Below are 13991 nucleotides of genomic sequence, written 5' to 3'. Positions count from 1 at the left end.
CATGAAGGTGATTTTCTGAACAAAACAGCAACTGCAGCCTTGTGCTGCCACCCCAGCACAGCGTGGGACAGCAGGACCCCCACACCTCATGTGGAGGGAGTTGCCTATTGGTACCAGCAAGTGGTCAAGCAACTGGGACTGGGAACTTGCTGTTTCTACTGACCTGGCTCGAAAGAGAAACTCCTTCTACCATGGAAAATCCTGAGCACACAATCCTCTGGGAGGCAGGAAGTAAGAGCTTGTGGAAGCACGAGATTCTCTGACCAGCCTGGTCTATTAAAGAAAAGTTCCTGCTGTTTTCCTGCTGGCAGTGGTTTGAATTATAGTGCAGACAGACCTGCTGTCCTTCACTGGAGTTGGTGTCTGGCTAATGTTTTGAAAGCTGCAGCATTACTGGGAAAATAGGTCAGAAGTATCATCATGGAAAGAGGGCGAATTTCTCCTCCAATCTAAGTAGAGCACAGAAAGATCCCCTTGTAGCTGTGACAAAATTGACCTGATGGATAACATCATATTCCACATCTGTGCAGGGCTACAGTTAAAGAAAAAACCAGCAAATTTGGCTTGCTCACGTAGACTTCTGGCTCCCTACAGCTGTGCACTGCTTGAGGCAGCAAACAGCCCAAGTTAGAGCTAAGGAAGGGGCATTCCTGTTGCAATACAGGTATTTTTTTACTGTCCTAACATTTTCAAAAATCCTTTGTCTCTGTCTTGTCTCCCTGTAGGAAGAGTGCCAGAACTATGTCCGAGTGCTGATTGTTTATGGCAAGAAGGTTTTTACCTGTGGTACCAATGCCTTTTCACCCGTGTGTTCCAGTCGACAGGTCTGTTTTGCCTCTTTTGCAGTGATGGAGAGGGTTGGATGCATGCTCTGGGGAAGTCATTTGGCAGGCTATCATTGCTGCACAAAATATGTTATAAATGTAGCTCACTGAAATTGTGTTGGTTTTCTTCTTTGGGCTGCTTTGGGGCAATTAATGTGTCTGCAGTTGGGAAGCAAAGTTCATGCTATGGGTAAGTTTGGTCTGGACAAAATACTGCTCATGTAAACCTTGGGTATGGCACTGAAAATGGGGAATATAGACAAGCTTAGCTGTGGGTACCTCCTGAGCTGAACATTTTAAAGTTTCTTTAAAATAAATGGCAAAACTCCCCTTGGATTCAAGGGAGGCAGGAGCAGGTCCAGAGAAATGTTTATTTGTATGTTTTTTAAGGCCAGTATGCATTCAGGAAGTGTCTACAGAAGATTAAAAACCTGTGCTTGCACCAGGAGCACCTGATTACACCAAGGTCTTGGGCTTTATTGGCTGGGGAATCACCTTTTGTACAAAGCAATAGGATCAGTGAGGCTCAGACACAACTTCTTACATTGGAAAATGTTGGCTGTAAAGATCCATTTTCAGTCATCACTAAGATTACATTCTCATAGCTACCTGATTTTTAAAAATCAAGGATTTGCTCATAGGCACTCATGGGCAAACCAAATCCTTTATACCATTAAGAAAGACAGATGCTCTTTAAATTTTCTTCCCTCTCCTTTTAAATACAGGTAGGAAATCTCAGCAAAATCATTGACAGAATTAATGGAGTGGCTCGGTGCCCATACGACCCTCGGCACAACTCGACAGCTGTGATCACATCACGAGGAGAACTCTACGCTGCGACTGTGATTGATTTTTCTGGACGGGATCCTGCCATTTACCGCAGCCTTGGAAACGTTCCCCCACTGAGGACAGCACAATACAACTCCAAATGGCTCAATGGTAAAGTCATGTGGGTCACATCTGAGCACGAGATGCATTAAAGTCAGCTTGACAGGCTTATAAATCTTGCTCTCTCTTTTTGTATTGAGATCCAGAGTTATGATGGGGAAGGGCTTCTGAAGCAATAATCGGCTTAGAAAACATTTTAAAAGAGCCTGGAATTATTTCAGAAAAGTTGATTTAGAATATAGAAAGTGGGTCTTACAGGCTACCTAACGTCTATATGGGTCTCTGTCTTGTGAGATGACCAAATACATTATTTTAACAAGAAAACCACTCAAAGATTTGAAGACCAAAATCAACCTAAAACATCATATTGTTGACCCAGTTCTGCAGAGTGATAGGCTCTTTACTTACACTGACTCAGCTGAAGATGCATGGTTTCAGTACATGATCACTCCAAAAATTTCACAGCACATTATGTTCCATGTGAGTCCATGCTGATATGGATTTATAGTTATTAAAAGCAGCTCTTGCCCCAGTGTGATAATACCCTGCATCAAGCAAGCTACAGAATTTCAACCAGTAATCCCTGCACTGAGTCCACACCTTCCAACTGGGACAAAACACTTTTAGTCTAAGCAGACTGTACTGATGGAGATCCCAATATTCTCCCTATCTCCTTTTACCCAGGTAAATTGACCAGATATTTGAAATTTTTCTATTAGATTTCAGGACCTTTCAATTAAAGATAAGAGCAGTGGGCGTGTGCACTCTTTGGAGCTTTATAAGACTGAACTAGGCTTCTGCAGGCATACTGAAGTCAGTATGAAGACCTGGAGTGAAAGGAAAAGGATGTCATGAGGAAAGACTGCAAATTAGGACCAAGAAGAATCATAGCCCATATACACTCATTGGAAATGTTCCTCTTGTCTGTGCATAAATGCAAGATTCAGAAGGAAGCCACATTGGAACACACAGGGGAGTTTAAGAAAGACAATAACTGAAGTTCTTGTATGTGACTGGAAAAACTAATGTGACTCTTGGATTTATAACCTTGTGCAGCATTCATGACATCAGAGCAATTTTTTCCTGTTCTCGTCACTTTACAATGAGAAACAGAAAACCTGAAGGTGATTCAGAGAAGAGCCATTCAGTGATTTGAAATTTGGAAAGCCTGCGTCACAGTGAGAGACTTAAGGAGCTCAATTTATTTATCTTTCTGTAAAGGAGATAAAAGGTGTGTTGTTCATGATGTGGAAGTACTTACATCAGGAGAAGATTTTGGAAAGGATAAAGTTCTTTAATCTAGCAGACAAGTCATGAGAAGAACCTGGAAGCTGAAACCAGATAATGTCAAATGGGAAAAGAAGTCCAGGTTGCAGCTGGGTCAGTCTTTGGCATTGGAACAAGTCACTGAGGGAAGTGATTGATGTAAAGCCAGGTGATAATGTCCACTAAGATCAGATCTCCTTCAAAAGATGTGATCTAATTGTCCTGTTAGTTACAGGATCTGATGGTGGAATTACAGGGTGAAATGCTCTGGTTTGTGTTAGACAGAAGGTCAGACTGGGGATCACAATGCTCCTTTAAGGCTCATGGTAAGTTTGAAGGAGAGAGTTTGACAGGAGATGATTTTCAATGCCCTTCCCTCTGTACCATCATCTGCCTCCCAAATTTGCCTTGCAGCAGCAATGCCTGCCTTTCTCTGTTCTCCTTTCACTCCTGGGCTGCAGCTTTAAAGGAATTCTGTACTTCCCTTTTTTCATCTTCCTTTGAGGACTACTGAGAAATGAACATTGTAAAAACACCCTATAAAACCAACAAGTTTGGGGAAGGTGGTTTTGTTTGGTTGGTTGATTGGTGAAATATTATTCATTGGCCAAACTTTTCCTTTTACCAAAGAAACTTTCAGGATGAAAGACTATATGCTTTAAAGCTTTGTTATATCTTCAATTAAAATATTTATTACTAAACCTACTAAACTCAAGGTTCTTTTCAATTCTTGTGAAAATAACACTGAAAATTTTGGTAGAAAAAGCATTAAGGAGAATACATTTCACTACTGTCAGTCTCTGGCATTGTTTTATTTTATGGGCATAAGATAATCTTTTGTGCCTAGAAATTGGAAAGGTTTCATGATAAAAGCCAGATGTGACAGTGCTGGGAGAGTAGCTTTAATGTTTTCAGTGCAGCTGCCTGGGGAATTGGGCGGATGCATGCAGCATATTTAACACATCATAAGGTCCACTTCAAAAGTGAATAGGTGAAGCAGCCCAATGGGAAGGCTTTATCTTGTAATATGAGTATAGGTACAGAGAATAGTCATGCATATGCAAAGTGTTGAACTCTGCTTTCACTGAAATCAGTAGCAGCTTTGCCAATAAAATGGAGAAACAATGAGACCTTTCCAAAATCTGAAATAGGTACTAGACCTATATCCTCATATATCATTATTCCCATCTACTGTTTTATGTCCTCTGCTGACTCCAAACTCCCTGTGGTCCCAGCTTTGACAGGCTGCATAAATGGAGCTGGCAGTGCAATGCATCGAGCAAGTCAGTGAGCATGGATTGATTTCTAACCTATATAAACCTCTACAAATGTTTGTTTTTCAGAGCCTAACTTTATTGCTGCCTACGACATCGGCTTGTTCACCTACTTCTTCTTCCGTGAGAATGCAGTGGAACATGACTGTGGGAAAACAGTGTATTCTCGTGTGGCAAGAGTCTGCAAAAATGATATTGGAGGGAGATTTTTGCTGGAGGACACATGGACAACTTTCATGAAGGCCAGACTGAACTGCTCCCGTGCTGGAGAAATCCCTTTCTATTACAATGAATTGCAAAGCACCTTCTACCTTCCTGAGCAAGATCTGATCTACGGTGTCTTCACTACTAATGTGTAAGTTGCACTGTCTCTCCTGCCCTTCCTTTATCCCCAGCAGTCTGAGACTGACAATGTATTGATTTCTGAGACAGTCTGAGCAATCATTTTTGAAAGATTGTTTGGTAAATGTGAAAGAATAGATAGGTCTGTGTTATCCATCATGACAACAGAGCCTCTAGGACAGTGTTTTTAATCCATAGTTCACAGATTCCTGGAGTCCATAAAAGGTGACTGTGCAGTTTTAGGGTAACTTAATTTGATACCAACCTGGGCATTGACAGACTTCAGACTTTTGTAGGGACAGTGCAACTTGTGTAGTTTAGAGAGATGGTCTAAAAATGACCCAACAGAAATGCATTAATTTCCAGCCAGGCTAATTGCCTGGACAATCTGACACAATTGTGTGAACACTGGAGGTGGCCCATGAGATGGACAGGTGCATACAGTTGGGAAAAAGGGGCTGGAAGGAGAAGAATGAGGCATATAGGATCACAACAGCCTAGATTGAAAACAACATCTATTTTTGAACAACACTGTAATAGCAAGGTCATGAGGCATTTAGCATTTCCAAGGCTGGGGGGACTTTACCTCTGCCAGACTGTTTGGGGTCCACAAATCAAAAGCAGCATTGGAACTCTGAGGGGAAGGTATGATTGCTGATACTTCATAATCACCTCTTCTTGGCTTGATATTGAAAAAACTTGTAATTGGAATGATTTAGTATAGCTGTGAAAGCAGAAAGGAGAAGAGGAGTTAATTAAAAAATATATTAAAAAACTCATAATGTATATTTTTAAGTCAGGAAAACTCAAATAACTTTTTCTCTGATGCCTAAGGCTAGGATGATAAGTTTCAAGCTATAACCAGTCTGCATGGTATTGAGTTTCAATAATACATGTTCTCCAGGGGGGTGTTAGCCTGACGTGTAAACTAGAGAATGAAAATCTGAGTAGTTACTCCATATGGCAAATGCTCTAAGTGCCTTCCTCATGCAGGGCAGCCAGTTTCTTTGGGGCTTTTGTGTGCACTGCTGTACTGTCCAGTATGAATAGGGGCCTGTTCCCAGGGAGTCCACAGAAAACCAAAGCAGGGAAGCCCCACTGCAGTACAAACCCTCCTGTTTTAATGTGTCACCTGCTGCTGTGACAGGGCTTGAACTTCAGCCCTCAAAATCACAAAGCATCAGCCCCAACTTCTTGAGCTAAAGCGATGTTGGGAGCCTCACTGTGAGTCAACAGGGCCTGAATGTTCTTCCCCCTCTGTAAATTCCAAGAAATAGGTAAGTTTTGGCCACCCTCATCCCTCTTCCATGTTTTGTTTCTCTAACACCATTGCCAGTGTCACACAAAAGTGAGCCAGCAGAGAAGCAACTAGAAAAATTAAACATGATTGAGCACTGTACCTTGACTGTGGACTAGGGGAAGATCTTTCCTCAGATTGAAAGCCACATGAGTCATTCTTTAAAAACATTTAGAGGATATTAGCCAAACTTCCTGAACATTAAAAGGAAATCTGGCTACTGCTTTGAGCACTTGAGCTGACCCTTTTTTGTTTTTGCAGTTGGAGAGGACTTCTGTACCCACAGTGATGTTTTATCTATCCATTTGTCCATTCATCCAGCCAAGAATGGAAGTTGGAAATGAGAAAACCATTAATAACTGTATTTATTTATCAAATTGGTGATGTTTTTGGACAATCAAGTGGGATACAGACTAGGTCTGGCTGGGACTGTTCTCTTCTCCCAAGTTTAACATGATGTGTGATAAGTGTTGCCTGTCTCCTCTGGGTACACTTGAGCAGGGATGTAAAATCTCCCTTGTATCTTCTGAAGATAATATAATATGCAACATTTGTGTAATTGAAGAAATTAGTAATTGATAACAGCTGAAGTTAGATCAAATAGCATTTTGGGTCTACAACATGGTGTTCTTTTAAAAGTTCAAAGAGAAAATGTTCCAATTTGTCATCCAACTAGAGAAATAATGGTAATTATTCTTTTAACTTTCACTGGGACTTATATCATGCTGTATGAGATCTGCATACCAAAGAGGGTTAATTTATGCACCATTCTGAGTTTCTTTGTGATAAAATGCCAATGCAACACAAAACTATGATTTTTTTTTTGTTGCTGTTGTTTACATGTACTTTTTACTTTAAAAGGTTCACGCCTAATGAATTTAGGGTCATCTTATAACAAAGGGGAATTAGTGGTGGTGGTAATACCCATGTATAGATTTATTGCTTCATGTTATGTTATACCAGCTGAATCAGTGGGAAAGAGAGCTTTTGGGGGAAGCTGCTGATGAAATATTTAGGATGTTTTTATTAAAATTTTCTGGGAGGTAATAGAGACAATGTTAAAACCTCTTTGAACTTAACCCATTCTTTAAACCAGCTAGTTAGTCACAGGAGGTAGGAGGTGGGAATAAAGGAAATTGCACTTCACGCCAAAACACAGGGGCCAGCTGTACCAGTTGATGTCACTGGCTTGAGACTGGGGTCAAACTTTTCATAAGGAGGGATGGGAAATATGCCAGGCCACAGATGGAAAAGAAAATGGTCCACAGATTTAATGGAAAACCTCTTTCCTTTCTCCTTTCCAGCAAAGAGAAAAGGCTAAACTATGAAGCCCTTAGTAGGACCCTAAAAATGTTCTTTTTTTTTTTTTTTCTTGAGTATTTTCATTAGCCTAGTGGAATTTTATTCTTTCTTTTCCTTTTTCATTTTCTCCCTCATTGTCTTTTTTTTCCTGTGTGTGCCTCAAGGCATTCACTTGTCATCCATCATTAGGTTTGTCTTAAGAGCTGCTGTCTGTGAGCATGCACTGCATCAGCAGTGTTCAGACAAAAGTGGAGAAAGGTTTGCCTGGCGTTGCTTTGACATGTTCAAAGTGAGCTACTCCATCATTCTGGGGATGCAAGGGGCAGGGGGGAGCAGAGAATAGGAAAGCAAAGCAGGAAGTTCTTCCTGATGTTATATTGCTAGGAAGAAATATGCTGTGAAAGAATCTGTTCTTCTGCTTTCCAGCCTAGAAAGGCTTTTTTTGTGTGTGCAAGAGAGTGTAATTATTGGTTTAGTTAAAAAAAAAAAAAAAAAAAAGTTCTTTTCAGGGAATTCAAATTGCCTTAATTAGCAGAAAGATACATACAGCAGGGCTTGGGTTATTTAAAAGGCACCATGACAAATCAGTCTCTCATGCTGGCCCTATTTTTAGTTTTATTTTGATATCTTTTTCTCTAAACTTTGCAGTTTTTCTTTAAAAAAAAAAAAAAAAGAAAAAGGAGTGAGGGAAGGGAAGAACTGGGAGCAGGTTTGAATTTCAGGTCATCACTTATCAAATGTCCCTTGGGTCAGTTTTGTTGAGGTCACCATGTAGTTAGTGCCCTCCAACACTCCTGAGACAGGAGGAGAGGAGCTGGCTCAAGACCCTGCAGAAATGGGTTCTCCAGGACCAAAATGGAACAGCAAAACCAACTGATCTGTGTGCAGTGTGACTGGGCAGCCCAGCACCCTTAAAACACACAAAGAGTCCTTCCCACAGCAGCATTTCCCTCACTGTGCTGTGCCTCTCCTGGCTGGGTGTGCTTGGTGAACAGCCTGCCCCAGACAGATCTGTTCCCACCTGGGAGCACACAGAAGTGAACTGTGGTCATTGAAAACAGAGGTTTTCATGAATTACCATGATCTTCCTGCCTGCTGAGCTGCTGTCAGAACCAGCTGGTTTGTCACTGTCACCTTTTCCCTTCCACTGCATGTATATAAATATATATTAGGTGATATATTTTATAGCTGAAGATTTCAAAAACCTGTAGAAACATAATTTCACCTTGAGAAACAACAAGAGATCAAAAATTTGTTGGTTTGTAATCAATAAAAGTAGATGGGTCATTAAAAAAATAAAAACAAAACCAGACACAAATAATCCATGCAAATTAAACTGTATTCATCTTTCTTGTCAGAACTGCTTCTGTGGCCCTTAAATCTCTGACATTTTAAAATCAAACTTAAAATTAATTCTCAAAATTGTCACGCAAGCCATCTGCATTTTACACTTTATTTATATATTTATTTTTACTCCCTGTGAGATTGGTATCACTGTACATCTACCTAGCAATTTACATGTATTTTATTTGAGTGGAGTTTGATGTCTGTTATGATGAAAATGTCAATGTTCTAATGATTAAATTGATTTTTTTTTCCCCTCCCCTTTTCCAGAAACAGCATAGCTGCCTCAGCAGTGTGTGCCTTCAATCTGAGTGCCATTACTCAGGCATTTAATGGCCCCTTCCGCTACCAAGAAAACCCAAGATCAGCCTGGCTGCCAACGTTAAACCCCATCCCTAATTTCCAGGTACTGCTCTTGCCTTTCAGTTTACTGCAGTCCCTTTGATATTCTGTTACTTCAGTGGGTTCATTTGTGTAGGGCTCATTTTTCCAGGTAGACCCACACTACAGATAAATTGTACTTCTCCACATTTATGAGTGTTTTAGCCTGTGAAACTCCTTGCCACAGAATTCATGGCAATAATTGAATGGTTTAAGGAATAATAAGAAAGTTCTGGGTTTTTAATTATAAGGGATTGTTTAAATCTCTGTTGCACTTATCACTGATGTGTACTCTGTAACATGTTATGTGAGGATGTGATTCTCACAAGAGGACATAAGACATATCCCTGCTAGAACTGGGAAGGACTGAAAGCTGAAGCTGGACAAAGTCAAACTAGAATGAAGACAATCTATATTTTTAAACAAGAAAGGTAATTAACCACTGTGAGTCTGTAAGGAAGTGATGAATTTTCCATCACTTGATAGGGCCTCTAAGGCTACCAGTGGAAGATGGATGACTTTCTAACATGTGGTAGCTCAGCCAGAAGCCATGGACATGTTGCCACAGTAACTGGTGTAAGGAGACACATGAGGATTGCCACAGGGGTTCCTTCTCCTTTTTAAAAACCTTGGAGTTTATAAATTAGCAACTTTCCAGGATTATCAGTTACAGCAATTTTGAAAATTATAAAACAGCTTCAGTTGCTTTATCACCAGATCCAGTCAGTGTGGGGCAGAGTATGTGTGTGACAGCCCCGTCAAACCTTCCAAAGCATCAGCTCATTTTACTGCTCAGCCCCTTCTCAGCAGGGCAATCCTGGGGAGCATGGACTTGTCTTCCTGTCCTTGCTTCCCCATGGCAAATTCCTTCAGCCTGATTTTCTGAATCTGGCTCTCCTTTCTTATGGCAAATGTGCTGAGGCTGCCTGCAAGTGCCATCTGCCTTCAAACTGGTGAAGGAGCTTCCAAAAAGAACTCTACAGTCGCCTGAAATCACAGCAAGAGCAGATGGGAGACAGGTCTCTGCTGCAGGCAGGGACAGCCTCATCTTCCTGCTGAGGAACCTGATTTCTCTTCCTGAATTCCCTCTTGGCACCTGACTGAGGACTCCTGCCCATGCAAGGGGGAACAGGCTTGGCCTCTTGATCACCCTCTCAGCTTGATGCACTCAAAACCAAGACACAAAGCCTCACTGAATGTCCAGTCATGACAGGTTTTTGTTGTTCTTGGATGTTTTTCTTTTTTTTTTTTTTTTTTTAATTTAAAGGGAATATTAAGGCAAACTGAGAATCAAGAGCTTTCTGTCCCTTGCTAGGTTAACCCAGGACTTTGGAAAGGAATAGTAAAGGACTTTGGAAGGCATTTCCAAGTAGTGAAAAGTATCAGATAAAATGTGGAGTGTAAAGATTGCAACATCAAGATGAAAGAAAAGGTTGAGAGGAAAATAAGGAAAGAGGTATGTGGTAGACAAAAGGAAGATTGCAAGAAGAGATTAAGATGTTTTTCAAGTACAGAAGGAACAAGAGGTCAGTGAGGAACCTTAAGGAGACGACAAGGGTAATTTAGTGACAGAAGAGGCAGATATTGCAAAAACATTAAATTAATTTTTTTGCCTCAGTGTTCACAAAGAAAGATGAGGGAAGCGTGCCAGAAGTTTTTTTTCTTTCAGAGAGGAGGGAGAAATACTGAAGGATGCAGAGGACCAGGACAGTACAGATAATCAGGAAATTAGAGCAAAACAACATTAAAGCAAACCAGAGGGATGCTGTGTCAGCACATGAGTTGCCAATAGACCAAAAGAATTATCCGTGACATGCTGAGAACAGAAAACAAAACCAACAATGACATTCCTGCCACTGGGACTCCTTTTAGGTGATGCTCTAGAAGGGAAAGTGAATGGGAAGAAAAGTGTCCAAAGGAAGACAGTGGTGTGAACCAGGAGTAGAGGATACAACAAAAGAGAGAGATCTAAGGATGTAATCTTTAGAATGTGGGATGAGTCATGAACTAAAAAAAAAAAAAAAAAAGCCATTGCAATAGAAAAAAAGCATTCAAACCCACCTGAGGGCACATTAAAAACCCACTGATGTTTCCTTTGTCCGGGTGTTCAGGAAGATGTTTTGATTAAAAAGTGACCATGATCATAGGTTATGTGAGAATTAACATAACTGTGTTCTAGTTCACACAACCTCTTGTGTAAGGCTTAGTACCCCAGCCACTGGAATCCATATTTACTGTGTGAATGTGTGTTAAATCCCTGACAACCCATTTTAGTACATAGTAGGAGAAGGGCTGCATGGTGCACACAGAAAAACAGCAGTACCACCAAGAGTTGCTGTGATGCATGTCAAGAGTGTGCACATGGGAAATTTGTACACTGCAGCTCAACTGCTGTAAATCAACATCCTATTTCTCACTATTCTGACTTTTCTTCAAGGAAAGCCAAAACACCTGGACCCAAAATGAAGAAAAAGAAATGTGTGGGATTTTATTTCTAGTGAAATTGCTCAGGTGTGAGTTTCATTTAGTGAGTAGTGAAGTTGTTCATAGACTGAATATGGGACTTGGCAGAATTAATTGTACCACTGTCTCCCATGGTCTTGAAAAGATAAATAACCAGTCACCCTGCCATCTTTTGGAGTAGTACATTTTCTGCCCTCCATACATGATACTGTGGGGAAGAGTGAGATCCAACCCCGGCTAATGGCATGGACCAAAAAACTAGCACTGACTTTTGAAAATACTGAGTTCTAGTGATTAATTTAAGATGGAAACTCAGGCCTCAAAATGCATTATCCATCTGGTAGGACTTGCAGTGTTTAAAAGACATCAGATGAGCTCTTTTTCTCCCCTGTTCTCACTGGACAAGGAATTGAGTCCCGTTTCAGTGCCTCCCTCAGTGCTGGAGGATGAGTAGTCATGGCTTTATCTGCCTTTTGTTGTCAGGAGAGAAGAGTGTGGGGTGTGGTGTTCATTGTTAACCTGCCCTGCTTCAGAGGCAGCTGGGGGGCCTGTCCACAGGGGAAAACATCAGAGAAAAGGAGTGTGGCAAGTTTGGTTCTTTGATGCAAAACTAGTCCATTTTCAGGTTATTTAAACTCCAGGTTTTGTTCATTGTACAGACTGAGATGGCAGGTAGAGTCCGAAGATTGTCAGAAATGTTTCAAGGATTTATCACCACAAAAACTTTTTCTCCGCTGCTATCTTTAAATCTCCCCACAGCTAGTATTAATTCTTTCTTTTTCTCCACTGTTTGTTAAGACCTTTTGCCCTTCTGCTGTGCTGGTTGAGGGTATCACAAGGGAATGAAGCTCGACATTGCTGGTCAGTGGACCATCCAGGAGAAAAGTTTTCAAAAGAGTGGGCTACTGGCCAAATGTAGGCTAAAGACATATGATCAGGCTACATGCCTGATCCTGTGACCCTCCCACAGACCCACCTCCCCAGGAAACCAACAGGACATGAGTTTCCATGCTGGGCTGGGGAGAAATTGTGAAACTGAGTCTTGTGTACGCAGTGTGGGACGCTGAACGATGACAGCCCCAACGAGAACCTGACGGAGAGAGTCCTGCAGGACGCGCAGCGCCTGTTCCTGATGAACGACGTGGTGCAGCCGGTGACTGTGGACCCCTACGTGACTCAGGACAGCGTCCGCTTCTCCAAACTGGTGGTGGATATTGTTCAGGGGAAGGACACTCTCTACCATGTTATGTATATTGGAACAGGTAAGAACAGGGCTTGAAGCAGTTCCTCCTCATTGCTTGTAGACCTAGAAGCCCTGAGACCACAGTTGTGAAGTCCTTACACAGTTGTCATTCAACATGATTTTGGTACAAAACCTCATGGAAGTTGTTTGTCTGAGTAAATTCAAAGCAGGATGAAGGACTTGAGGCAGAGTCCCAAGTGATCAAACTATAAATCTCTATTGTGTTTGAAAAGAACAATAATACTTTTCTCCCTCCCTATAAAAATATGTTTCAACTAATCAGGCTAATAAATAACCACAGGGAAGAGCAGAGGTCGCTGGAATTCTCTGTGGCTTCATGCACGTCAGTTGCCTCGGTGCTATGACAGACCTGTCTCTGAATAAGCATTAATAACCCCCAGGCCTGCCCAGGGATTTAATTATGTCTTTCTCTGCACTTCCACATCCCTACTGGAGTGTGACTCCCAGTGCTTTCAGGAATGGGCATGCACTGAAGTTTAAAGCAGATAGGGAAGCTAAGGCAAGTGCTTTTTTGTGGGAGCATAGCAAGACAGTGGTAGAATTAAGTGTATGATTTAGTCTCTTGATTTTGACTTCCATCTTCTAATTAGCAGGACATGTTGCCTTTTCTGAAAAGCACAAGTATCTTGGATAAGTGAAGATGCTGAAGAAGGACAAAATGTTACAAATTGTTGTCTTAGCCCATATTCATACTAATGATAGAGGTTAAATTAAATAGTTTGATTAATCAGACCATATGGCCAGCCTCATGGGTATAATGTTGTTATCCTCTACTGCAGAAGCTTTGACTTTAGAATAAGATGGATTGCTTCCATAAGTGTTAATTTAATCTCACATCTGAATGCAGAGTCATTGCCTCATTCTCGTGTTCAGGAGAATGGACTTTTAAGACTGTGTCATAATTTATCTAACTTTTACCACCACCTATTTCAAAAGTGATCATCTTGGTTTATTATTCATATGTTCTAGCAACACTCCCAGTATGGGAACTCCATGAACATTGATTATGATGAGAAGATTGTACTTAAATGGAAATACAGCATGGTTCTGCCAATATGATATCTTGATATTTCAAGTGAGGAGTTCAAGCTACAAAGCCATATAGAAAGTTTGAATACTTCCTGCCTTGTATCACTAGTGTAGAAAGGTCCAATGCCATAACCTTAACTGTTTACTCATGTTTGCTTTGTGTCCTTGGTTAGTGGTGGCTGAAGAGTAAGATCTGCTGGAAATGTTTAAGCCTGTGAAATGCTTCAGTGCCCATACCAGCAACATGCCCTAACCACCTGAGCTGATCTCAGGGTCAGCTCTGCCCAGAGGCAGCCCTGAACACAAACCCAGTCCTG

The 13991-nt window shown here is 41.2% G+C and overlaps 1 protein-coding gene across 4 annotated transcripts in view; it reads left to right on the top strand.

Annotated features, from left to right (window-relative positions):
* Window positions 1-13991, top strand: part of SEMA5B (semaphorin 5B) — a gene marked incomplete at its 3' end in the record, with an annotated part of 260024 nt that overhangs the window by 192504 nt on the left and 53529 nt on the right. For all 4 annotated transcript variants that reach the window (XM_079310512.1, XM_079310509.1, XM_079310510.1 and 1 more), the window contains exons 8-12: window positions 726-824; window positions 1550-1763; window positions 4322-4607; window positions 8808-8943; window positions 12436-12643. In XM_079310512.1, coding sequence (XP_079166638.1) covers window positions 726-824; window positions 1550-1763; window positions 4322-4607; window positions 8808-8943; window positions 12436-12643 — 943 coding nt within the window. The remainder of the gene's footprint in view (window positions 1-725; window positions 825-1549; window positions 1764-4321; window positions 4608-8807; window positions 8944-12435; window positions 12644-13991) is intronic.

The sequence above is a fragment of the Erithacus rubecula genome (assembly GCF_903797595.1).
Source record: "Erithacus rubecula genome assembly, chromosome: 8".
NCBI classification, from domain to species: Eukaryota; Metazoa; Chordata; class Aves; order Passeriformes; family Muscicapidae; genus Erithacus; species Erithacus rubecula.
Note: the sequence above shows the minus strand (reverse complement) of the source record. Positions and strands in the feature narration are given on the sequence as shown.